General features: G+C 37.4%; 1 protein-coding gene across 9 annotated transcripts in view; it reads right to left on the reverse strand.

The window, feature by feature from the left end:
• Positions 1-22,100, reverse strand: part of COMMD10 (COMM domain containing 10) — a 151,232-nt gene extending 129,132 nt beyond the window's left edge. For 8 of the 9 annotated variants that reach the window (XM_068667777.1, XM_068667779.1, XM_068667780.1 and 5 more), the window contains exons 1-5: positions 21,979-22,100; positions 21,778-21,868; positions 19,906-20,016; positions 18,199-18,354; positions 3,725-3,835 (exon numbers count right to left, since the gene is read on the reverse strand). In XM_068667777.1, the coding sequence (XP_068523878.1) occupies positions 3,725-3,835; positions 18,199-18,354; positions 19,906-20,016; positions 21,778-21,868; positions 21,979-22,010 (501 nt within the window). In that variant the 5' untranslated portion in view covers positions 22,011-22,100. Of the gene's footprint in view, positions 1-3,231; positions 3,308-3,724; positions 3,836-18,198; positions 18,355-19,905; positions 20,017-21,777; positions 21,869-21,978 lie in introns of all 9 variants that reach the window. The other variant, XR_011091421.1, reaches the window with a different exon arrangement.
• Between the last annotated feature and the right edge of the window lie 5,144 nt (positions 22,101-27,244).

The raw sequence follows: 27,244 nt of genomic DNA on the forward strand, positions 1-27,244 counted from the left end.
CTCACTTAAAAAAAAAAAAAAATCACTCCCTCAAGAAGTCTTTAGCAGTTTAAAAAGAAAATTGTATGTGAAATAATGGAGAAAGAGAAAAAAAAAATACCTTCCAGAGGAAAAAAAAAATGAATTAGAGAACTTAATGAAATCTGTAGAATGACTTTACAAAAATATTGCATAACTATTGAGAGAATTCTGGGCAATAATAGTTAATTTATCCTGATGATTTTCAAGCATAAATGCTGACTGTAGATTATGTACAAAAAATACACAATACTAAATATCTTCTTTGTTAAAGTGTCTTACTGAATCTTGCTAGCAAAGAAGCACAGCAGAAATTCTAAGAACACAGTCTTACTTCTCACATTCCTCTGGTGAGATATTCAGCACAGATGATGTGACATTTCTGAAGCCCACAGACCTTTTCAACAACCTCCACTACAAAAGATTTTTTGTGTATGGCTCCTGTGGTTATGGAGAATTATCCCAGTTGTTTAGAAAGCTCTTTTCAAAATAGCCTAAGGAACTACTGTTATTAACAGTGGGAAAGAATGTGCGAGTGTATGCCTATATGGATAATTATTAAATAAACTACTGGAGGAAACAGAGATATTAAATATACGCAGCACTTACATTATAGGATCAGTCTTTGTTTGCAAATCAGCATTATAATTGGCACACATTATCAGGATTATTAATTTGTACTCCCTCCCTCTACTGGCTAGCTATAGCCAAAAAAATAACACTACTAGGTTTGTAAAAAGTCCCCAAACTGTTGTTGCAACTCATCAACACAACAAACTTAAAAACAAATTATACTGTTAAAGACAGTATCCACACACAGCTGACCTCAATACACATCGGTTTGTAAATGGTTATTTCTAAATGTTTCCTTAACTGTCAGAATGGAAGCAAAAGGAGCTTGCAGTTCAAAAAGATGTTTCTTATCATATTAGCTTGTTTAGTGTGTCTACTTCACAGAAATTTCATTTCCCTCAGATTGAGAAATGCAATTAAACATTTTAAATTCTGAATCATTGTAATAAGAGTTGTTAATTGGATTTTTAATTGAAACTTTTTTTTTTCCCCATCCTTATACAAAACCCCATCAGCCACCAAATTGCAAAGTGGCTTAGAACCACAGAACTTGATCTGGGAAGCAGCATTTGGCAGACCACCTGGCCCAAACCCTGTTCTGCAGCAGGGCTAGCTCCACACCTTAGGTCAGATCCCTCAAAGCACTCTCCACTTGACTCCTACACGTCTCCAATACTGGCAGCCCTGCAGCCTCTCTGGGTTACTCATGACAGCGGTTAACCACCTCACAGAAAAGCTTTACACAACGTATGTAAAACATCTGTTAGATCCACAACAAACCTAATTTAAAATCTGGATTATAAACAAACAACAAAATTTAACAAACAAGAAGTACTCCCCAAAAAATCATGTGATCTGATCGTAATCACTACTAATCACAAGCAGAATATTTCCCAGGCAATGCAAACTTAACTAATAGCTTAAATCACCTGACAAAAAAATACAGAGCACCTAGCTTTTGAATTTTGAAGGTATAATACCTACACTACTCTGCATTTCATATGAAGCTGACAAAATATTCTATGTATATATCTCAAATAGTGGACCCTCTAACTCATTCTAGTTCATGAAGCAGAAGTATCTTTCATATATCCATGTTTTTCTGACTACTTCTGCTAGACAAGTAATTTAAGTAGTAATTTTAAATGTCAGCTTCTGAGAAAAAAAAAAATGATTAAATTGGTCCTTAATTGTAGTGACTTGTAGTAAAATTAATGTATTAGTACAAATTACTTTCGGTTAGTGTAAGTGGAAATAATGGCAAATTTCATTTACCTTGCTCAGTACATTTTTTAATAATAGGCTCTAGTTATGTAGATGGACAAGACAAACCTCTATTGTTACATACTGATTAGAAATGTAAACACTTAACGCTTCCCACAACTACTGACTTCAGAATTGATTCTGAATATTACCTCAAAAGAGCAGAGAGAGCAATGTGTGACGAAGAGCACTACTGTCCCCTAGTGAGCAAACCACAAAAGCTCTCCTATAACAGCGTTTTGCTGTTTGTCTTTCTCGAAAAAAAGTCAGTAGTTCCCTCCACAAGTTATTTTGGAAAAAAGAAAAAAGAAAAAGACAGACAAAATAAAATAAAAATAAAAAAGGTTTAGTGACAAATGAAAACAATCACTACAAACACATGCACTAAACTCATGCCAGATTTCTGTGCAAAAGCCACATACGTAAGTCTGGGGAGAAAAGAAAAGAGAAGTACCAACTTGTATTTAGGTTTTACAGGTATTTAATACTTACTCTACAAAAACATCATGATGATGCAAAATATTGCACAAAAACTAATTATCTTTGATCTTTTTGGTCAGTTTACAGGGAAGTATTATCCAATCTCAAACCAATTCTTTACTAAGATGTAATAACAATCATTCAGTTAAAAATTATATTAATAATACTAATAATAATATTGAGACGAACCTGAATTTTTAAATTTTAGTGTCTGAAATGTGAGCACATCAGTATGTTTTTCTTGTTTCTAGGCTTGTAACTATTGCAAATTAATTCTTATACGGATATTCAACTGTATCCACAAAAATCAAGAGGAAACAATCAAAAAAATATTTCCTGAATTCTGTTTGCAAAGAAAATAGGCAAACTTTCTCTGTCATGTGAAAACATCCTGTTTTTCTCATGTTTTCTTATAATTATTTTGTCAATGATTTGAATCTGTATGCAGTGCTGCTCAATGCAGTTTAGCATAAAATATTATCTGGTTTCTATATTTACCTTTCAATAAGATGGATTGCAGTGAACTGCTTAAAAAATATAGCTACTGCAGGTGTTCATGAGGAGCACAAACATAAGCCATGTATTCTTTTATTCTACCACATATTAGAACATCAACTTGTATTAGTAAGATGCAAATGAAATGTAACACAAAAGCAGAACTGAGTTCTGATTTTTCCCCTCAAACCTTATATTAACTCCTTCATTGTCTGACAGATATAACAGCAGCAAAGACTCCAATTTATATTAGCAAGATAAGGTGAACAAACATTTATGTGCTTAGCTTAAAACATGCTAACTAACCTAAGACACAGCTTTATGAATCAAAATGACCTTTATTTGTATGTTTTGGCACAGAAGCACCATCAGTCAATAAAAACCTTGAATTTAAAGCTTTACCTTAAAATCTCCAAATATTGGCTTTCTGTGTCCTTGCATGCTGTATTCATACAGATGCATCATTAGCACAGAAACGCTGCAAGTGACGAGTAATACCTTATATAACTACAAATGTGATAGAAGGCAGAAAGGAACTTGGCATTATAAGTCTAAGTACCAACCACAAGTTATATGCTAAAAATAAAATATATATATAAAGACATTTTATAGACCCCAAATAGCCATATTTCCTGGTATTTCTCCATTACATCATAGCCCGGAGTTGATTAACACAGCTGTCAGCTCCACAGTCTACTTAAAGTATATACCATTACATCAGTACTTCACAATTCCAATTGATTAGTCATTTAATAATGTAGATTTACAAAATATAAATATGAAAAACACTGGTGAGAGACTAATGATAATCAAGAGTTCCAACTGATGCATCAAATCTTCAAATATAAGGCCATTATCACAATTTATTCCAACTCTGCCAAGCACATTTTCTTACCTTTGAATCTTCATTGCTAACACCCAGCTCTAGCACAGCTCGAGGAGATTTCAGCTTTGCTTGCATGGATTCAGCCATTTGAAGATTAAGCTGCCATCCAATTGTTTCAAGCTATAAAATACAAATTTAGATTACAATCAGATGGTGTAGATATGCTGGGGAGGTCAACTTTCAGTATCTATGAATGGCCTGTCAGCAAACACAATGCTGTGCTCCGCAAGTGTTAACCATTCTTATACAATGCACATCCTGCAAATTCTCCTGGACTCCAAGATAAATTTGGCAAGAGTTAGAAGCAAATCCATCAGTTTAAACTGCCTGTGACCATCAAAAATAAAAGTAACTTATACTTGAAACTAATCTGTAAGAGAAAATTAAATATCCAAACTAGGTTGGATTCCCCCTTCTTGCAAAAGTTGATTAAAGTACAGGATTCTATTTCTATTTTATTTATTTTAGGAAATAACTAAATAAATAACCAGTAAATGTTAATCCACCTAAAAATTGTGATTTCTAGTGTAATCCAAACACTATCAAGTTATAACTTACAGAAAAACAAAGCACGTAAGAACAGAATTACAAGCCTTTCAAGAAATAACCTACCTAGCCTTCTTGAATAAAGATAAGTAGAAATATATAATCTCACCATCTGGCAAGTTAATCTCCATACAAGCGTTTTTCAGTCTACTCTCCCCACTCTGCTAGTAAATATTGTGGCTCACTGAGTAAAAATGTAAGCTTGCCATGTCTCAGTTAATCTCTTTCCAGTCCAACACTTCAGCTAAAGTCAACAGCATAAAGCCACCCCAGAGGCACTGCGGTGGGAACGCAACAGAGAAGCCAATGCATGTCCTGTTCTCCTGCAGTGACAGCAATCCCTAGGTGAAAGACAGGACAGGGAGTGTATGGTGGGAGCATCTTTCATGGGAACGGCCCGAAGACAGAACATCCTAAACTTACTGTAACTGTACCATTTATATTGTGCATTGCCTATTCAGCCTTCATTCTGTGGTTAAAAAATAATAATAATAATTTAATCAAGGAAAATTATGGTTATAACACATACAGGCATAGTTAAAACACTGTAAATCTGGTCTAGGTCATTTTGTGGTAGGTGGAGCTTTAGTAACTATACCCAAAGCTTATGAACTAATTAATGATGCTTTAAAAGATAAACTTTATAAATCTTAAAAACAGATTAGTTTTCTAACCCAATTTTCTGTTTTGATTGCTTCTGAACTTCTATTGGTTGATCGAAATACTAAGGCACTCATCCCACTCAAAAGTACAGCTCAATCCAAAAGCATGGTTATATCTGAGGAAGTGCTTATGTCAGTCATTAAAAGCACTGACAAATACACAAGGACCCTGAGCTAGCCCGTATCTGTAATTTTCCTAAATATACCAAGAAATTATGCTAACGGCACAGATGGAAAACCTTTTTCTCACCGCAAACTTCAATGAAGTAAATGAAGAAATAACCTCTGGTCCTCTCAGGAACAACAAGACCTCAGCATCTTGCCTTACTGTAAGTTTTAGTATCAAGTGGAAGGAAAAATTCAGTTCAGGAACCCTATCAATATTGATAACGGTTAACAGAGAAGGACACAAATGAACTATGGGAGCAGTCCAAACCAGGCAACAGAAAAAATACTAGCTATTTTGATAAAACCACCTGCATCCATCAAACCACTACGGCCAAACACGGAGAGAGTGAGTGAGCTCTGGAATGTGATAGCTCGTCACTGAAGTTCAAGCCTAGCACTCCGCTATTTAGAAAGGACTTTCTATCACTACTTAAACACTTTATTATAGTAATACAAAAACCAAGGCTTAGAGAGGCAAGCAGCTTATCCAGGATTATAAAACATTGCCACTAGAGACAAGGACAATATCTGAGGAAGACTGATTTTTAGGACTTTTTTAAAGCTGTTAAACAGTGTACTGTATGTAGCATGAAAAACATGCCATCAGTAGTAAGGAAATTCAGATTTATGTCTTCTATTTCACTTTTAATACACATCTATCAAGGAATATTGTAGAAGGCTCAGAAGAAACACAAGATATGTGGCAGCATTGTGGTAGGAGTTCATAGCTATATAGCAGCAATAGCTCTTTTTTCATTATTGCTTTACCTTAAAATTACTTTTTGTGTGTGTTCCGTGTGTCTTTTCTGTTCTAAATATAGTTGTATGAGAATGACTTTTGATTAATGGATAGCATGCTGCCTAAGGCTTCAAAATAGTCTGCCTATTTATGTTCTTGAAAGAAAAACAGAACATGTATTTGGCTGCGGTCATGTTTACACAGATATTCAACATTCTGAAATATCAATTAACCTTTTGAGAGTGGTGACATGTTGCTGCATGGTATTTGTGTCAAGGCACAGCCTTTGGAAGACATGAAGTGGTAAATGTTTTAGGGCCAAGTTCTTCAAAAGATTAAAGGACTGTAAATTATTTTCAGTTCTAACATGATACTTGCTACAGAAAATAAAACACTGGAAGAGACTATATAGTGCCAGAACCTTTGATAACATTGACACTTACATTATGTGAGAAGCATTTATTGGAAGGGAGGTACTTCTCCAGAACTAGCATGGAAATAAAGCTACGGCTCTCATTACTGTAGTCCTTTAGCTTCTTTCTATGTTTTCTTATCAGTAGTTTGGATATATTTAAGCTACCTTGCCACTGCAACAATAACCACTGTTTAGCTCTGTAAGCTTTCATTGACACTTATTTAAGCTTAGAGTTATGTTTAGAAAACAAAAAACAGGTGCAGGCTGGAAAACAAGGACATGGAAAAAAATGTCTATAGTTAATAAAACCAATAATAAACATGTATGAAAGCCCTTCGTATATGCTCTGTGAATCCTACTGCAAATGACTCAGAGCAACAGAAACATGAGGATGCTTCCATTTCCATTTTGTTCTGCCTGGGCTTCTGAACTTACACACAACTCTGTTCCTTCCAGTGCCCAGGGGCCACGAAAAAAGATGTTACACTGCTAAACAAACCGTGCCCTCCCCACAAACATATTGATTCTCTGTGGCCATCTATACCTGCACTGGAGGCAGATTCACACCAGCAAGCCATCAGTTCTCCTAATATAAGAGGATCTGATCTTTTCAGAGCTTCCCTGATACGAACTGTAATCACGATCTCCAACCAAAAGATAATTTTGCAAAGCCAAGAAAAACATCAACAGAATCCACCATTTCCCTCATCACTTTATGTCTTTACATACTATTATTTCTCTCCCACATATTTTCACCACATTCCTCCACTTTCACTTTTGACTGCCCACATACTTTACTGCAAATTAAAATGAAAACAAGGAGAAATTCAAGTAATCAGGTAAGTATTACATGTTTATACACTGGTTATCAAAAATGAAGATACTTTTCCTTTCTCAATGATGAAAAGATGTATTATTTATTATTATTTATCGTATACTACTTAATGAGAAAACAAGTAAGTGTTCTTTGGCAAAAGAATTTAGGCTAAGAACATCAAGGACAAAACATCTTAACTATGCACGAGCCAGTCTATCAGAGTTAATGGCTTTGAGAGCAAGGGCAGGCTGGATGTCCAGAAGGGGCATGCTGTTGGGCTGCAATTTCAGGACTGAGAACACAACCAGAGTGACTGAGAAGCAAACTCACATTGAAATTAAAAAAAAAAAAAACGTATAGAACTTAATTTGAGAAAAGAAACTAGGTGGAAGAATTGAGGGAAAAAAAAAGGGAGAACTTAAAGTGGAAATAGAAATTCAGAGAATGCATAAGCACCTAAAACATCTTTTCCAATACTTTACATTTTAGCTGTTCTAAACTCCTGGAGCAGGGCCTAGTATTTTTAAGGGTGGAGAGGAAAAAGATATTTAAAGGCTCAGTAGATACTGCAGCAGAGAAAAGTATGGATATTTTTCAATTTGAGGCTTCTGAAGTGTATCAACATTACATTCCCTGCACCCACAAGGACTTTGTTTCAGTTTTAAATGGGAAACTGGAAATGGGAAATGCCTTATTTCTAAAAGGTAAAGCTATCAGAAGGTCATCCAATATCATAACAGATCATTACAGAAACCACACAAAATAAGTAGGACTGCCATCAAAACTCACTGATGTGGCAACAGCCAGCTTACTTCTCAGCACAGTGCGAACAGGATGTCATAATGCCATGCAAACCACGATTTTTCCTTCATGCGTAATCCATGATTTGGCATCTGTTTGTCTCACTGAGAGTGTTGTAGGCACTGACTTTAGAGAAAACAGCAGCAACAATGAATAAACAAAACACTGAATCTGTGAGACTTACAGCCTGGAAACGCTGCTTGGACACATAAAACCAACAAGATCACAGCTTTTAAAATGGCCAGACATTCAGATTGTTACACGCTACAACTAAGTTTAACATATCATGAAGACCTAGTTATATGATTCACATTCTTGCACTCCATTCACTTGGCTGTATTTGCTGCTTTCAGAACACCTTGGTGTCCCTTCACAGAATATGTACTTTATTTCTGCATAACAGTGAAACATACATCCATAGTTTTCAGTTACTGTTAGACTAAAAGCAATATAATCAGAACACACACGATTCAGAACGTACAACTAAATAAAATTTATCAGCATTATACATTAAACGTGATCTAACAAGCAACTGTAGATAAACTTTCTACAGGAAATATTATGTTTCTTAATGTTTCTGGCATATCTATGATTAGAATTTCAAATAAACAAATGAGTGCATGCATTTCTAAAGGGAGAGACAGAAATGCTTATTAGCATTTAGCAAAGAGCAATAAAGACATCTCAAAATTATGAGTTACATCTAAATAGTTTTTTAAAAAGTGAGAAAAACAGAATTCCAAATTTAACATTTGTTAACAAGTCATTTGCACAGTGAATGTGGAAATAATTCTGAATTTGTAGCACTGTTCTGTAATTTTATGTTTATGGAGCTCATGAAAGCTCAGCACAGGAAAGGAACAAAGCATAAACAAACCAGTATATGCAATTTTGGGAGTCTGCTACTTGCATTTTTCAGAACTGCCAAACGGTTCCTCTCATTATATTTGGAAATGCTTGAAAACCAAAAAAAGTAATACAATTGTTCAATAATTTTGTTGGTATTTGAAGGATCCCTATTTAATGTTGTTTTCCACTGCTATATGAGAGGAAGTTTTTCACTGCCAGTTGGTTTTGGTTTAGATTTTGTTTTTCTAAAAAAAATGCAACAAAAATACCCAACAACATATGCCTTTATAGACAGCAAAAGGTTTTCATTAGCCTGAAGTTGCTAAGGGCTTGCAGAAGCTTTTCAACATGAGTGATATGGCTTGATGAGAATTTTAAAGCAAACTGGGCTTGTAGCCCACAGTCAGAATTAAGAACCAGTAAGAGTACCCTTTAAAATAACTAGATCACAGAGTTGTGATGGAGAAGAAAGTGTACTAACGTAATTACAGTATGACACTAAATCTTACTCATCCAGTTCATAAAGCACTAATCAGTTCAGTTGAATTGGCCTCTAGTGACACAGTTACTAATTTAAGCACAACCCAAAATAAATCTTACCACTCCTTCCAAAAATTCAAGTCTTGGCAAAGATCTGAGTACTTCTAATAGTACTACTTCTTCTGTGGTATTAGTGGTGCTGAAGGACTTGATTAGAAAGGACATTCCTGCTCTTGGTTACAGAATAACATCCTATGGCACAGAATAACACTTTAGATTTCCACAGCTGAGAACTAACATTCAAGCCTCTTTACATTGAGTCAACCCTCAGAAAGCCCTTTCAAGGTAGTTTACATGCATCTGTAATTACTTTCCCTCAGAGACAGGCTGATTAATTTGAGGTCAGGATGAAGGAGTGTAATTGACTTCATCTGAGTTACTTCTTTTTCTTTTTAAACATGTAATAGGAATAGAAAGCCAAAAAGAACTTATTATTGACTCATTCTCTAGGGGTATCACAGAAAATACTAGTCTTCTGTGGAAAACACAGAGGCCCAAACTACTTCAGAAAAAGTGGGAAGGCTGTAGAAATTAGTTTCATGGTCCACTGGTATGTAGACCCACCCAATTCGTATTCAAATACTGTAATCCTTATTTTGAGAAGCATTTCAGTTCAAATAGTTGTGAAAACTCAAATATTACTGAACAGGAGATCATGTCTTTTATATCTCTAAGAAAAAGTTCTACATACTCATTTTTATACAGCTTTTTCCACATGAAAACAAAAAAATACACAATACAACATCATTATTTTTCAGTTACACTCTTCTCATCTATTTCTACCAATGTACATCTATAGAAGCATTATATCAGTTTACATACAAGTTCATTACATCAATAATTGAATGTTCACTTAGCTTAAAGGCTATTTTAATAAAGTCCGAAGTAAATATTGATAATTTAACATTCTAAATTCTAACCTTCTATTATTGTAGTAGTTAAGTAACTAATGCTATAGGAGAGAACACAATAGAACAAATTGATTTCTACATCTGAAATGAGCTACTTGGAAAGGAAAACCCGCCAGTAAGAGATGCTTTTAAAAGTAGATGTAGGGTAACTAGAGAAATAAGATTCAAGAAACAGCATCTTATCATATCAATGTGAGCAAAAACAACTAGACATTTTAAAGCGGTGCCTGGCAAATTCAGAATGTGCAGTAGATGATATGCACTCAACTATAAACTCCTTCAAAGGTTCTTTTCTTAAATGTAGTAGAAGAATGTTAGTGCAGAGGAGATACCAGAAGGACAAAACCAAGGTGTGCATTAATGGCTTTTCATGCAAGTTAATGGCTTTTCACTTCAGTTTCATAAAGTTTCTGACTATAGTCTTCTACCACATTTCAAAAAGCAATAAAAAAATTAATGGTATACTGTATTTATAAATTCATCACCCTACTGGATGAACAACTGCTGATGAGAATTTGATGATTAAGACTTTACCATATTAAAAACAGAAAAATAAACAAAGATTTTATTTTAAAAGGAAAAAAAAAAATTGTTGAGTGTGTAAAATGAACTGGATTCTTCATCCAAGATTGGCGCTCTCCTAGGTGGTTACTGGTGTTAATTTCTTCTGATTTCCTTTTTTTCTTTTTTCCCTGAAAGGATCAAGTCTCATTTCTCTTCAGCAATCCTCATGTAGCACATATGCCAGAAAAAGTGACAGTTTTCAGAATTCTGAGTTCAATATCCAAAAAAACCCTCCCTCACTTCTTTAATCTTTGAATTTTAAAAAGTAAAAGATACACACCAAAACGTACCAGTAAACTTCAGAAGAAAAGAAACGAAAGAAATAATATGACATGAAATCGGTACAAGTCTAGTGCTAAGCAGCAACAACTTCAAAAGACTTTTTCCTAATTTAGGTTACTGGAGGTTTTTATCTTAACCTGTATTTTACCTGGTAAGTACCTAGCTTAAAAGCAAACAGAAAGCAAACATGACAAACATTAGAAACAGCTTCCAAATTCATAGTATTTAGAGACTCACTTTGTGGAAAAGATAAAAGTATTGTTGTACTCTGTCTGGCACTATCTGAGAACTTGTGAACACAGATAGGCAATAAAGAAGTACACCAGTCTATGAGCGCCTATATGGAAAAAGATAGCTGATTGGCTCGTTTACCTAGTGGAAGAACACACAGAAAGATCCAGTGGTGGAAAGATGAAGTCAGGCAGATTTTAGAGATATGATACATGTTCTTATTAGCCACAAAAAGTATGCTAGTAATTACCTGTCATTGCAAGCCTGGAAACCAGAATCAACCTCCCATTTCAAAAGCTCTTTTGCATATTAAAGAAAAAAATTACAGTTTGTATTACACAAGCAGCTAAATGAAATTTGCATAGCACACAATTCTAACCTTGAAAGAGCTATTTTGCCTGTAAAAACAGAAATGTTTCAGTAAACATTCTCAAAATGTACATTCTAAACTTTACTATTTACACTTACTTGGTAGAGAATGGAAGGGGTATGAAGGATAGGAAGATACTCACTAAAAATCCTGAAGAAACAGTACCTAAAACCTGTAAACTATTAAAAATATTGTTTGAGTGGAATATAAATAATAAAATACGAATATCCATATTTTATTATGAATAATAAAAGCAACTCTGTTGTGCTGTAGCTGGCTATTGAAATGAATCTCAGTAGGCATTGAATTATGTCTTTACTGCATCTTTCATCATTTGTGTTTCTTTGCCACTGTCTGTAATGGCACTGTATCATGCAGGTTGGCTCACAATTCATTGTGACAATGCCCATAGGGACAACACTCTCTTGTAACCTTTGTCACTGTAAGAATAATTAGTGAAACAAGAACTAAACAGAACCTGAAAGACATTTTCTTTCTGCTTAAGCCGTTTTCCTCCTTATTTTGCAGGTCTTCCAAAATCAAAAAGTATTTTTCCCTAAAATACAGCACACAGCCCCAGTTCTCCTGTTCTTTGTTGTAACAACCTTAGGATGCGTGTGTTTCAGAGAAATACTTCTATAGACTTGCCAGCATTTAAGCAGAGGGAATTTAGTATATTCACACTACAAATACATCCCTTAGCAAGACCAGTTTCTGAGAATACGGCTTTCAGAATTTTTCCCATATGGTTTCAAACAGTAAGTCAAGCTACAGAACTGACAGCTCTGTCAAGAGTTTTAGAAATGTAATTTCACTAGTTGCATTCCCACACATCATTATATTAAGTAATGCTGTCTGAATACTATAAAAAACTTCTCCTGCTTGGCAACATAGGACTATATTTTTTATTATGCATATTTTAAAGATACCATGAACAGTTTCCCAAAACAACAAGCCTGTGAGGAATTTAGGTCGACCTACCTTTTAAATCAGATAGATTTACACAGTAACAGAAAAAAAATTATACAGAACATAAGTGATTTGGGGGCTTTATTGGGTTTGTTGTTGGTGTTTTTTTTTTGCTGTTATTGTTATTTGGTTGGGGGGGTTGTTTTGTTTTGTTTTTTGGAGAAAAGGAAAATGAATCAATGGAAAATTGCCATGAGAATTCAGAGTTAACTAAAAAGCTAGCTCTTCTTCACAGAGAGGAAAAAATACATTTTAACCTGATCCATGTGTCCTGATTTCTGAACCGATACATTACCAAAGATTTAAAAAATGGATCAGACTTGCATCAGATTTATCACTGACTCTCATTCCAAGGGCCAAATTAAGAATGCCTTCAAACAAAAAAACTGATACAAATAACATCATTCTAGCTGATTGGGATTGCATTACCCAGCAGAAATAACATGATAAAGGGACTACTTTATGAGTAAACATTCAAAGAACCAGTTAACACAATAGGAGAATATACATAATTAATAACCCTGAACAGCTGAAGATTGACTATAGTTCAGTGAATAAAAATGAAAAGATCAAGTGAGAAAATAAATACTATTAAACAGTACAGCTTTAGTTTAACTCTACAGTTTGAATTCATCTCTCAGGACAACAGAGCAGTCCACACCAAGAGATTCAAACACCTATGTTCAAAAAATAACATTTTTTCTACCAATTAGAAGCAGTGTTCAGTATGTCATAGAAAAGACTGGTATTCTTCATCTAAGCAGTATTCTGGTAAATAATCGTTCTGTTGTGCTAACAAATTCAGTTTGGCTTGTCTTCTTAATGAAGCTATCAGCCAGTATACTATCACATATGTCTATTGCACAGAACTCTCAGACCCAGAAATCAGAAGACTACTACACCTTGCAGGCAATTTTGGCTTAAGAGAAACACTATAAGCACATAGATACTAGTGAAATATCTGTAAGAAGTTACTTCCCCTAACAGCTAGTGGTCTGAAGTCCAAAGCTAAGCACTGCTGCAAGCTAAATGATGCAAGCCTACTCTCCCAGAAGAGTGGTGAGCAAAACTAATTCTTAGTATTATGAAATAATAATACTGGACAGTGAGCTACCCACTAATTTTGGCCATAAATCACTCAATCCACAGCTATTCCTTCAGTTTATCTGAAAGTTCCAAGTGATTGAAGTGTAAAGCATACCTCCAAAACTGATAACCATTTTATGTTGCCTAAAAGTAGAAATGAATGGTTTGTGTCTGGACCTCCTTGTGTACAACATCACCTGTACAGGTGAGTAGAAGTCCCTCCCAAATATGCAGTGACAACCAGAAAGCCTCTTTTTAATAGTATGAAAGAAAAACATATATATTATAAAGCCACTACAAAAAACAATAATATTTTATGTAAGCTCATTGAATATTGTATTCATATTAGTTTCTTTCAAAATACAGCAGAAATGTCAGAGACATATCAGAAAGGATTACAAGTAGACTTCCACAGAATGACAGAGTAAGAAATCAAATGATGTAGATTTAAAGAAAAACAACAAAAAAGCACTATTCTTTACTACTTCTCATAATAAAAAAGCAATACCAATTAAATCAAAAGCTAACAGGCATACTGTTGTTTTGGTTTTTTTTAAAATGAATACATATCACTTTAGCAAAGTTGCACTCAAGTGGTAAAAAATCAGAAATCCTGCCAGTACACAATCTGAAACCTCTGTGTTTATTAAGCAGGATATTTCACAAGTGGTAAGCAATCAGTGTTAGGGATGTAAGAGAGCTTCTAAGTCACGAAGCGAGGCAATTTTCCATCAAATAGGTTAACTTCAGTATTCTACTGCTACACTTCCAGCTGAGGTGCCAAAGGCAGGAGACACAATGAACAGATTTTCTCATTCCATACAGTAGCTCCTAAATTCCTAGAATCTGAATCAACAATGAAACTACAGGGCACAAGATTTGACCAAAAACGCGTCATTGTGAATTCAGCTTCATCCATAAACAGAGCGTGAATAAATGTGAGTCTGAAAACCAAAGAAATTAAAAAAATAAATTCAAGATTCTTGTAAAAAGCAAACATCGATGTTATCTTCAAAAAGGAGGAATCAGGGAACTATGGGCCAGGAAGCCACATTTCAATCCTTGGGAAAGTGATGGAACAGCTAATCCTGGAAGCCATTACCAGGTGCATAAAGAACAAAAAGGGTGACCTGAAGTAGCCAGCATGGGTCCACAATGGGAAAGTCATGCCTGAGCAACCTGATAAGCCTTTATAGTGAAACAACTGGCTTGGTAAACAAGGTAAAAGCAGTTATATTGTTTACTTTGACTTCAGAAAGGCTTTCAACAACATCTCCCCTAACGCTTTAGCAGAGAAGTTGATGAAGTACAGGCTGGATGAGGAGACAGTAAAACAGACCAAAACACCCCTGAATGGCCAGGCTTTGAGGGTGGTTATCAGTAACGTGATGTCTAGTTGGAGGTCAGTAACTAATGGTGTACCTAAGGGATCAATACCGGATCCAGTCCCGCTTTAACTTCTTTGATAATGATCTGGCTGATGGGGAGGGGAGGAACATACGTGCAGCAAGTCAGCAGATAACAAAAAAATGGGAGGAATGGTTGAGATGCCAGAGGGTCGGGCTGCCATCCAGAGGGATCTCAACAGGCTGGAGAGATGAGCTGGCAGAAGCCTCTTGACATTCAACAAGGGGAAGTAACAAGCCTTGCACCTGGGAAGGAACAACCCCAGGCACCAGTACAGGCTGGGGGCGGGAGGGGGGCAAGCAGCTAGAAAGCTGCTTGGCAGAAAATGGCTTGTGGGTCCTAGTGGTCACCACATTGAGCGTGAGCCTTCAACACACCCTTCCTGCAAAGAGGGCCAGTGGTGTCCTGAGCCTGCATCAGGCAAAGCATTGCCAGCAGGTAAACGGACACGATCGTTCTCCTCTACTCAGCACTGGTGAATGCACACCCAGGAGTGCCAGTTCCAGTTCTGAGCTCCCCAGCACATAAGAGACATGGACATACTGGAGAGAATCGAGCAAAGGGCCATGAAGATGATGAAGGGACTGGAGAAGAGAAGGCTAAGGGAGATCTTATCAATGTATATATGAAGACCTGAAATTGAGGGTGCAAATATCCTCCTCCCTGCAAGAGCAAGGCTCTTTTCAGTTATGCCCAGTGCCCAGACAAGAATCAATGGGCACAAACCAAAACACGAGAAGTTCCCTTGACCATCTGGATACACTTTTTTTTTTTTTTTTTACTGCGAGGGTGCTTAAGCCCAGACTGGCACAAGTTGCCCAGAGAGGCTATGGAGTCTCCCTCCTCTGGATCTTCAAAAGCCACCTAGGCACGGTCCTGGACACAGTCCTGGGCAGCTTGCTCTGCGTAGCCTTGCCTGAGGACCAGATGGCCTCCAGAGGTCCCTGCCAGCCTCAACTATTTTGCAATTATGTTGGTAGCAAGTATGAGGAGAGAACTGTCACTTCCTTTTGCCATATATACATATTCCTTCTGTGGGAGAAGTGAGCAAACTGGGAATTTGCACACAGCCACATAAACAAGTTTGTAAAGTACTTATATATGGAGGGCACATTTATGGGACCAGGTCTTTTATACAATGTTTTAAACATATATACATTCCAGAGAGTATTAGTAATTAGATACACCTCTTTAAAGAAGCTAACATAATCTCTAAATCAATCTGAAAATCTAAATTGTAAAACCAATCTAAAAAACAATCAGTCCCTAAGTGTTTTCCAGTATTTCAACTTTTTTAAAAAGTAGTTCAAGAGATTCTGATGAAAATTTATAGTGTTTGCTGCTACAATATATCTTAAGACAATACTTAGCCCACTATTTCTCAATGTGCACCAAGATAATATAGCAAATATGTGCTAATATACAACTATTTACAGAATACAGAGGGGAATAAATGAAAGCCTTGTGCAGCCACCTACTACACTCATAGTCTTATGAATCACCTTGCAGTGTCTTATAAGGAGATCACTAGTTCCTGTTCCGTTATCCCTAAATACTTCCTCCTACATGCCTTGTTAGCAGAAAAAAAAATAAAAAAATACTGTGCTTTAGCAATTAGCTCTGTGAATTTAATCCTTTGGCTATGGAAATGCTCTCTTGAACTTCATAGTCTTTCACTACACTGAAGTCTACAGAATAAAGACTTTACAGGTTTTTCAAAACATACTGAGAAAGTATATTCAAGCAGTTCAATTAAACTACACCTTAAGGCATACATTCATACTTGAGCTGATACTCAACTTGCAATCCAGGCTAGTTATGTAAATAATGTTAAAAGAAAAAGCGAATGACACTGTATTTTTATAGTTGCTTTTGTGCAAGCGTAATTACAAATGACAGTTTAAAACTACGTTCTATGGGATGTAAAGCACTAGCAAGTGTTATTCCATTACATGAGATGGTGGTGAAGGCACAAAGAGTCTCCAAAGCCATAAAACACACCAGAAGTATTGTATGTTGCAGGCCTCACACAAAACTGCAGATGCAAACACAGAAATGTCATCCCCGAAGGAAGTCACAGAAGGACCACAGGTGCGAAGGGTACAAGTTCTAGCATAGCTAGTATTCCAAATAAATGATGACCAAAGTTGCTTGCACTAGATTCTCATTTGTTGAAAACCAAGCAACAAAACAGAGATCACTGCATAGTTTGTCTCAAGAAAATTCTTGTGCAGTACTTTCAGAATTACCTCCCATTCTGAGCACATGTTATATTCTGAGTAGTTAACCGTACAAACTTATAATTCCACTTTGTTTTCAGATTGCTCACTTCTCTCAAATGGAAAGTCATACTTACCTATACAATCAGCGTACCTCTGACCATTTAAACTCTGAAAGTTGTATGCTTGGCATTGGTAAATATTATTAAAAAAATAAAATAAAATAAAACAGAAGCCAAAAATATTATGTGCAACTCTTCTTTTTTGGTGTATGTGTTATTATCAGTCATTTTCTTGGTTAGTTTCACGAGTTAGTATATTTTTCTTATGTGCAGAACTCTACAAGTTGTGTGTCTAAAATTACCCAGTTTTCCAAATGATCAAGTTTAAGTACTTGGAAAAAAATCAACTGCAATGCAATCGTGTATATCTTTAGACTTTGTCACTGACATGCCTTGTCTTCCCAAAATGTGCATTTTACACCCAAAAGTTTAAAAGCTGCTACAAACTATGTTCTGATTTTGTCAGTGTAACATATATTCCTTATCTATCAAATTTATTTCCTATGTACTTTTCACTAAACAAATCATAGAGTAACAAATTCAATCTTATACTAGCAAGATATATAGCAACACTGATAGTTTTGTATACACATCTCGTAATGCAGCTGAAGGCTTACTAAGAATCACCATATGTTATACCTGCTCACAGATGTGTACATTACACCTAAAGATACAATGAAACTTCACTACCCTGACCACATTTATCCACTACCTAATAAGCACCCTTCTTGTTTTGTTTTTCAGCACCTTGACTTGTCATCAATTTTGTATTTTAGACTTCTTGCTTTAAAACACAGCTATATAGCTTTACTCTCTTAAATTAAAAAAATAAATAAATAAATTACCTTCTGAGGGGTCAAAACCCTCTGCCTGAACTTTTCAATTGTATCTTGACCTGCAGCTGCCCATGCACTGGCAAACGCTTCAGCTTTGTCTTGATCCAGGTGAATACTTTGCAGCTGTTGTTGCAGTGAAGCAGGCTTCAGATTGTGATAAACTGCCTGTTTGAATGAAAAATAACTGCTATTGTTGAAGTATTGTTCTACAAATTGTGCCAGCAAAATTCTACCACAGATGGCCATCATATCCACCCAAGATTTTTATTAGCAACTCTACTGTGGGACTGCAAATACCCTGTTCATATTAACCCTTTCATTGAGCAGAGCGTAACTATCCCAATTATATCTCAAAGTGCAGTATTACAAATGAGCCTCCTCAAGACAGACAAACTATGAAAAATGTATATGTAGACTACATCTCAGTATACCTCTATATTTCTCCACTGTAAATACGCTAAAGCTGCCATCACTGAAAAAAAAAAAAAAAAAAAGGCTTCCAACTGTGACCAGGAAAAAAGGACAGCTTTTCCCAATTACACCCACATTAGCATCGATTTTACTGATAAACATTCTATATCATAGACTGGCCTCCACTTTAAAAACAGGACTCCATCAGCCTCTCAAACTCCCCTATTCCTCCCCCCACCCCCCAAAAAAAAAAAAATCAACACATACAGCAAAAACCATGCAGCAGCCTTATTTCTGTGGGTCCATATAGATCAAAAGGCTATTAAAAAATGTATGCTTTGACAGAACAAGCAGCTATTTAAAAAAAAAAATCAGTTGGAACATAGAAGTGTCCTCATGTAACATGTATCACACCTGAGAATCTTCTTTGGACTGATCAGTACTTTTTTTTTTTTTTTTAACTGAAAAAAACAGTAAGACCTGGAACGCATAACTACTCTTTCTATCCACCTGCAGTAATTATACTAAAGTAGACAAATTAAATTAAGAACAGAGAATAATACAGGTAAACTCCTGTCTGGCTGAGATGAAATTTCGAAATTCCAGTCTGGATGTGACCAGTGTTTCTTTTAACTTCTCATGCATTCACTGTCTGTTTGTTCTCTTTTTAGTATCGTGGAATATGTTAACCAAGCTAACTCATGTTAAATTGACATGTGCAGGAAAGGACGATTCACATCTCATGGCATACCTGATTGCCATCTGCATGCCCAACACAGACTGCACTCACTGTACTTGCATGGTATTGTATCAACAACACTGCAGCTGTCTCAACCTCTAAGATAAAGTTACCTATTTAAAATGTCGTATCTTGGCAACCCACCTGAGTGGTGGCTGAGTGGCAAACCACAGCAGAAACAGTGGGACTGTGTAAAAGTCCCCTAGCTGTACATCATGCGGTCACCTACTCATACAGACACTAGAACTACAGCTCTTCTACTGCTCACCTACAAATAAGAGGAAAGACTACACCTTATTACCAGTATTTCCCTCACAGCCATACAGAGGCGGTTTCCATCGCCTTTATTTACTTTATTTAGAAACTCATCCCACAAATGCAGTGAGTCCAATTCAGATCAGCAAAGTGTGCAAACTAAAGCTGTAAAATCATGCCCACAAGATATGCATAATTTACTACAGATACGTGTTTTCACAAATTACTTTTTAGCTTCACATCTATATTTTAAATCCACAATGTGATAAAAAATATATATTTAAAAATTCACAATGATAAAAATGATGTACCTGCTCCAAAATGAATGATATAGTTTCAAGAACTAGATGAAGATCCTGCTTTTCCAATGAAAAAGCGATTTGAAGTTTTTCTTCTTCCTCTTCACTGAAGCTACTTTCAGCCTGAAGCACAAAAATAGTTACTGCTGACATTCCATTTGGCCGCCATAAACATATTTGCCCAAAGAAAAGCTTTCTCCACATTTTTATAAGCATAGTATTTGTCCTGTTTTTCTAAATGGATAAAGTAAAGCCCTTCTCCAGTAGAAAAAGACAACGTAATACAATGTTTTATCTCAATGAATATGAGATTTACACGATACTGTGGGCTTTTATCACAATCAATTTAAAAACACCACAAGAAAATGCTTTCTACTTAACTTGAGAGCTACTACGGAAATGCATATCTTTTGACTACATCAGATTGTCTCCAATAAACTTTTACAAGTAAAAGGAAGAAAAGTAAGAAGTGCACTATTCCAAAGAAAACTGAAGGCAAAGCAGTTTTGTAGTTACTTATGCAGGCTTCTTCCACTCCAGATTCTCCTTTTGAAAAATGCCTACGCTGTTATAGAGAAAATGAAGCCCTAATGTAAGCTGTTTTGAAAGTCAGATTTCAGTACAATCTATAGCACACCATATTACTGAATATTACTAAGAACGTGCTGTACTTTTAAATACAGCAGTTATGTTTATTATACTACAGTAAATTAAAGAGTAATTTAAATGCAGATATTGTCATCTTTTCAAATGTAATTACTAATAGTTGATGCTACAAACATCAAAACACCATATTTAGGCCACTTAATAAGCCAAAACTGCAAAGCTCCACAAAAAAAGCAATTGAGCTGTCAGAATAAACAAAATGAGGCAATTACAGAAAAAAACTTCAGTGATTAGAGTTTGTAGCAAGAATATCAAAATGGAAATGTTATTTCAATCATTAGAAACCACACTGCAATATCAGCAGCATGCAAGCTAGTAATTTTGGTAGGGAGAAATCGGGAATCGCAGCAAATAATCCAAATAGCCCTTACAGCCTCGGAGCTATGACCTGTAGTAAGGTTTTATTTTCTGCCAGCGCTACTTCTAACCTGTGATGTTTTAGTGTTTATGTGTACGTAAAGCAGATTGTGTTTGCTTTCTTATTTCTTTCTAAACAATAAAAAATAATAAGGGAATATGCAAAATGTGACATTGAAATATATATATTTATTTATAAATATATATATTGTGTATATATGTATATATTTATATGTACATATAAACAAATACATATATTCATACGTACATATATGTGTACATATATATGTACATATGTATATATTTATGTTTATATGTATATATTTATATTTATGTATATATATATACATATATATATACACACATTCTTCCATATATATGTGTGTGTATATATATATGTATATATACAATATATATGTGTGTGTGTGTATATATATATATATATATATATATACACATATATATGGAAGAAATCCTCAACAAAATCATTTCTGTTTTAACACTTTGCTCGTTGTTTCCCCCTGCAACATTTTGTGTCAAAACCAGATTTAAACTCCACTTGACTTTTTGACCATGGGGTGAAACGGACTCCTGACGTTCCTTCTGCCACGCCGCTGAAAGAAGTGAACGAAACCAGCAAAAAACACAACAAAACCTGGCAGGAAAAGCTGACAAAAGCGCCTGTTTGCGGCTTCTTTTCGACCTCACCCCTCCCCAGGCTCTGGCCCACGGCCACAGCACGGCCCGGGGAGGTGGGGGGGGGATGGAGAGGGGGCGCCCACCGGAGCGGCCCCTCCTGCGGGCACAGCCCCGGCCCCGGCCCCGGCCCCGTCCATGGGGACCCCTCCCGCCCGCCCCGACCTTCAGGTGCAGCTTCTGCAGCAGGCGGGACAGCAGCCGCGGGAAGCGCCCCGGGTCCACGGCGTTCAGCAGCGACACGGCCCGGCGGATGCTGCGGGGAAGGAGAGGAGGAGATGAGAGGAGAAGGAGGAGGGGGGGGGGGGGCGGGGATGGTCGGGGGGTCCCTCCCCGGTGGCGGTGGCGGTGCCGGGCAGCCGCTACCTGTCGGTCTCCGGCACGACGGGCGCCGCCATGGCTGCCGCTGCCGCCCCGCCCCGCAACGGCGGCGCGGTGGGGCCAAGCGCCGCCCGGGGCGGTGCCGTGACGGGGCTCCGCCGGGGGGAAATGGCGGGAGGCGGGGTGGGGGCGAGGGGTGGGCGGGATTTTAATGGTAGATGATAGGATCGTAGGATCGTTAATGTTGGAGAAGCCCTCCGAGATCATGTGGTCCAACCATCGCCCTGCTACCAGTGTCACCCACTAAACCATGTCCCCAAGCACCACATCCAGCCTCTCCTTGAATACCCCCAGGGACGGTGACTCCACCGCCTCCCTGGGCAGCCTGTCCCAGTGCCTGACTGCCCTTTCTGAGAAGAAATGTCTCCTCATTGCCAACCTGAACCTCCCCTGGCACAACTTGAGGCCATTCCCTCTGGTCCTATCACCAGTTACCTGTGAGAAGATACCGACCCCCAGCTCCCCACACCTTCCTCTCAGGTAGCTGTAGTGAGCAGTAAGGTCACCCCTGAGCCTCCTCTTCTCCAGACCAAACAACCCCAGTGCCCTCAGCCTGGACACGCTCCAGGACCTCGATGTCCTTCTTGTAGTGAGGGGCCCAAACCTGCACACAGCACTCAAGGTGCGGCCTCACCAGAGCAGAGTACAGGGGGACGATCCCCTCCCTGCTCCTGCTGGCTGCACTATTCCTGACACAAGCCAGGATGCTGTTGGCCTCCTTGGCCACCTGAGCACACTGCTGGCTCATGTTCAAGTGAGCATCGAGCAGCACCCCCAGCTCCTTTTCCTCTGCACAGCTTTCCAGCCAATCTGCCCCAAGCCTGCAGCGCTGCATGGGGTTGTTGTGGCCAAAGTGCAGGACCCAGCACTTAGCCATGTTGAGCCTCATCCCATTGGCCTCTGCCTGAGAGGGACCTGGACCCAACCTGCCCAGGTCCCTCTGCAGGGCCTTCCCACCCTCTGGCAGAAGGTCAGCTGAGATTTCAGCCATGGCCTGTGCAGATGGAGGCCTCCTTAAACCATCGTCAGCATGAGAGGAGCAGCAGCCCTGGCTGTACCCAGCTGGAGCTTTGCAGTGAGAGTTCCTGGCTGAGGGCTGGTGTCCTAACTCTTACCAGAAGGTGGACCTGCAGTCTCTTACTAAAGGCAGCAACATTTGTCATGCTATTGTTCTGGGCTGAAATGTAATTATGGTCAACTATTTCATCTGTTTTTCTTTATAGAGCACTGAAAAGGCACTATTCTTGTGATAAATTTGTTTGGCTGGAAAATAAAAATGAGTATTTCATTCCATGCTGAATAACGTAAGTTTGTGTTCTAGGAAGTATCCCCGGAGAACAGAATTTTATGAACATTGTTCAGTCAAAATGAGAAAGCGAGACTGCAAGTCTAGACAATTGCTTACTTATTTTTAAAAAGTTCTAGCTGATGCAGGTATGGTATGTGCTACTTGGGTTTGATGCCAGTTTTCTGCTTTTATAAATGTATATACAAGTTGTAATATTTTAAAGTGCTTTCTTTCACGCTTTGCTGCATCAAATGAATGTTTGAAATGAGTAGCCAAAACAATAAGCATTAAAAAGTTATCTGGACATGATCCTGAGCAACCTGCGCGACCTGGACCTGCTTCACACAGGAGGTTTGACTAGAGACCTCTGGAGGCTGATGTGATTCTGTGATCAAAGACTCAGTGACGGGAATAAGATGACTTGATTGGAAATAATAAATAATGAAGTGAACCTGAGGTGGTACTCTCAAGTGCACAATTAAATGTTTTTTTCTTCATGCCTTTTTTTCTGAAAGGGTAGTAAACGTGTAGGAAGTAAATAATACACAGCAATGAGTACTACAGGCTACTACAGGCTACTGCCAGAAAGGCATTATTTATTCATAAAAATAAATTATAAAAAGTCATGATGACACGTACATCCATTCATTTCTTGTTGCTTTGCACACATCTGTGATACATTTTTCAATGTGAATAATAGATTTTTTTTCACTGAGCTAGTGAAATTACCCAATTTAACATATTTTATGAGTTTCCTTAACTATCCGTATAGTTAAAACAAATTTTGACCCCAAATGTTCCATTTAGACATGCAAATGAATGTTGTGGGGCCTATTAGATTAATCTGCTCAGATCCTATGACAAAATCTTAAGCACAGTGACTGAGATTTCAGAGCGTTTAACTGCCAATGAGAGTTAGGAATCTTACTGCAATAAAACTGACTTGAAAAGCTCAGGCTCACCTGCTTTGCATTTCCAGAAATTGAGCTGTGTATTCTGTTTTTTCACAAATATTGAACAAACCTTTGTGTTACTTTCCTATGGTTTATTTTACAGACTTTTCTCATCACCTAACTGTTAAGCTAGAATGCATTTAGGTATCTCTTTCTGACATGATCTCTTTTTAAAATACTTGTATGACTATCAGAGATAACAGACTATATAGACCATTAAAAGGATGTAAAGTTAGGAATTACAGAATACTTTTTACACTAGGTTATTTAAGCATTGTAATGTATTGCATAAGGTAGTTTAAAAAGTTCTTTCATTAGAGGTTTTAAAGCATAGAGAGACAAAAAACCTGTCAAGACAGGTGGGCAGTAAAAATGTAGAAAGTGAGTAAAGGTTATCTAGTATTGAGGATAACAGGCTCTTGAAAGCCTACCAGTACCTCTTTTCTTTGAGCATATATTTTTCTCTGTTTTCTTGTGTCCTTTTGGTTCACTTTTAGTGCCACAGGCTGTTATTTGCAGTGTCGTTCTGTTCATTTTCAGTTACCACAGTTATTTTTCCTTATTTCCACAATTCTAAAGGTTCTTTACAAAAGTGTTTGGAACTCCTTCAGGATATGATTTGTACAATGTCCCTGACACTTACTGACTAAATAATTGTCCTACAACTCAGTGAAAATAAAATAGTAATGTTTCACATCAATTTTCATTTGCTAACTATTATCTCACAGGTGGCTTAAGCAATTTCAGTTAGCAAACTATAAAATTGTGTGGCAGGAATTGAATTTGGGCTTTTACCTAATATTAAATAGCACAATTCTGCAAATCTTGTTGGAGAAAAAAATAAAATAAAATGTATTTTAAGTGTTTCAGTTAGATCATGTCTGTCAGAAATAAATACTTCCCTGTTGCTGGCTATGACTGTTACCATTAAGAAACAATGTACCATTCTTTCTATGCCATTATTTGAGTTCCACTGAGTGAGTAATCTCGTTAAAATCAACAGGATTCTGCTCAAATTGAATAAGGGTGGGGGACTCTCACTTTATCAGTCCTATGTGTCAGTTTATTATATACTATTTTTATGCTTATATGTGAACACTAACATCTATTCATGTGAACAGAGTAAAATTATTTGGATCGTGTCGTCACTCGCAACAGAAATCAGAGTTGCACAGCCTACTCCTTTAATGAAATGCAACTGTGAGCACACAGGAGATTTGGTCGTGGACAATGGACTTCGATTTATTCCATTATAACATGAACAGACATGATCCTGTAAGGGAACAGCATTCATACATTTGCACCTGAGTGGAGGTGAAAGCAGGTCAGTATTGGCATGGTCAGGCTAGTGGGTAAAAAATATATTTCCCTCTACAAATAGGATGGAAAATCTTTCGATGGTTCATGCAAAGATTATAAACTAGAGTTAATGGAATGTAACTGTGGCCTTCTAGCATATTTAAAATTGTTAGCTTAGACTTGATGTATCCATTTCTCTAGCAGAATGGAATCAAACAAAATCATCCACTGAAACAATGTTATAAGATTATTAAAACCTTTTAAAGGAGAAGCTACAATCAGTATTGCTCTTACTAGCTAAGAAATTCAGCAGAGCTGCAACAACTGTAATCAATTTGGTGCAAATATTTATTTAAGGCATATTTAAATATCTAGAAAGTATCAATCTGTATTTCTTCAGTCAAGTTTTTCTGGTTTTCCCACTGAAGTCTATCAATTCTACTTTCATTTGGATGTATATAAAGTTCTGTTGTGCTCTTATAGGAGGTTAAAAAGACCATGGAAACTATCTGGAAAAGATTTCAAAGTACTTTTTAAAAAAATTTTATGGGTTTCTGTGTTTGCATGAATCAGAGGCTGGCAAATTATAGAGTTACTTCAACAAATGCTGGCACATACTAATGTAAGTTCAATAATGCCATGGACTCATTTTTCTCTAAATAATGCAATAGAATTGAATGGCACTGTGCCAATATGCAGAAGTTCGTTTGAAGGCAGGAGGAATAGTTTAGTGGTTGGAGGTTGTGACTGAAGTATCTAGACTTTCTGCAGTCACAGGTCTGACATCTCCCAGGACTAACTGTCCATCATTTTGAAGCACTAAAGGTAATCCAAGTACCAGTCACTTTACTGCAGTTACCTAGAATCAATCAGGTCTTAAGGCAGACAGGAATCCTGTAGCACTTCACACAAGATTTGGGAGCTTGCTTTGGGGAAAATAGTCTCAATTCTCTGCCTATTGTTTTAAAGTGGTAAAATCTGTTCCATTCCTAGTGTTTATTTCATTTCATGCTAGTATACATATATAACTGTAGATGAATACCCATGGAGTCTTTAAATCAGAGGAGTTATACATAAATAAAAAATAAAAGTTGTTTTGAGTGTGCAACTCTGCAGGAAGGATTTGCAAGCATTGTACAAGGAAAAGTCAGCCTTATTTTGCCATGTATCAATATGGAAACAGATGAACACACAGAACTTATGGCCTTCCTACAGGTGTCTATCTGCAAACCCTTGTGTCACCGTACTTAGTGGTGACATTGTCCTTTGATTTGAGAGACAGTTTTAGTCTGCCTTCTTATCACAGAATCATAGAATATCTCGAGTTGGAAGGAACCCACAAGTATCATGGAAGTCCAACTCCTGCCTCTGCACAGGACCACCCAGAAATCAGACTGTATATCTGAGAGCATCATCCAAATGTTACTTGAACTCTGTATGGTTCGGTGCAGTGACCACTGCCCTAGGGCGCCTGTCCCAGTGCCCGACCACCCTCTGGGTGCCGAACCTTTCCCTAACCCCCAGCCTGACCCTCCCCTGTCCCAGCTCCATGCCGTTCCCTCAGGTCCTGTGGCTGTCCCCAGAGAGCAGAGCTCAGCGCCTGCCCCTCTGCTCCCCTCCTGAGGGAGCTGCAGGCCGCCATGAGGCCTCCCCTCGGCCTGCTCTGCTTGGGGCTGAACAAACCAAGGGACCTCAGCTGCTCCTCATACGC

This window comes from Anas acuta, chromosome Z, assembly GCF_963932015.1.
Source record: "Anas acuta chromosome Z, bAnaAcu1.1, whole genome shotgun sequence".
Taxonomy (NCBI): Eukaryota; Metazoa; Chordata; class Aves; order Anseriformes; family Anatidae; genus Anas; species Anas acuta.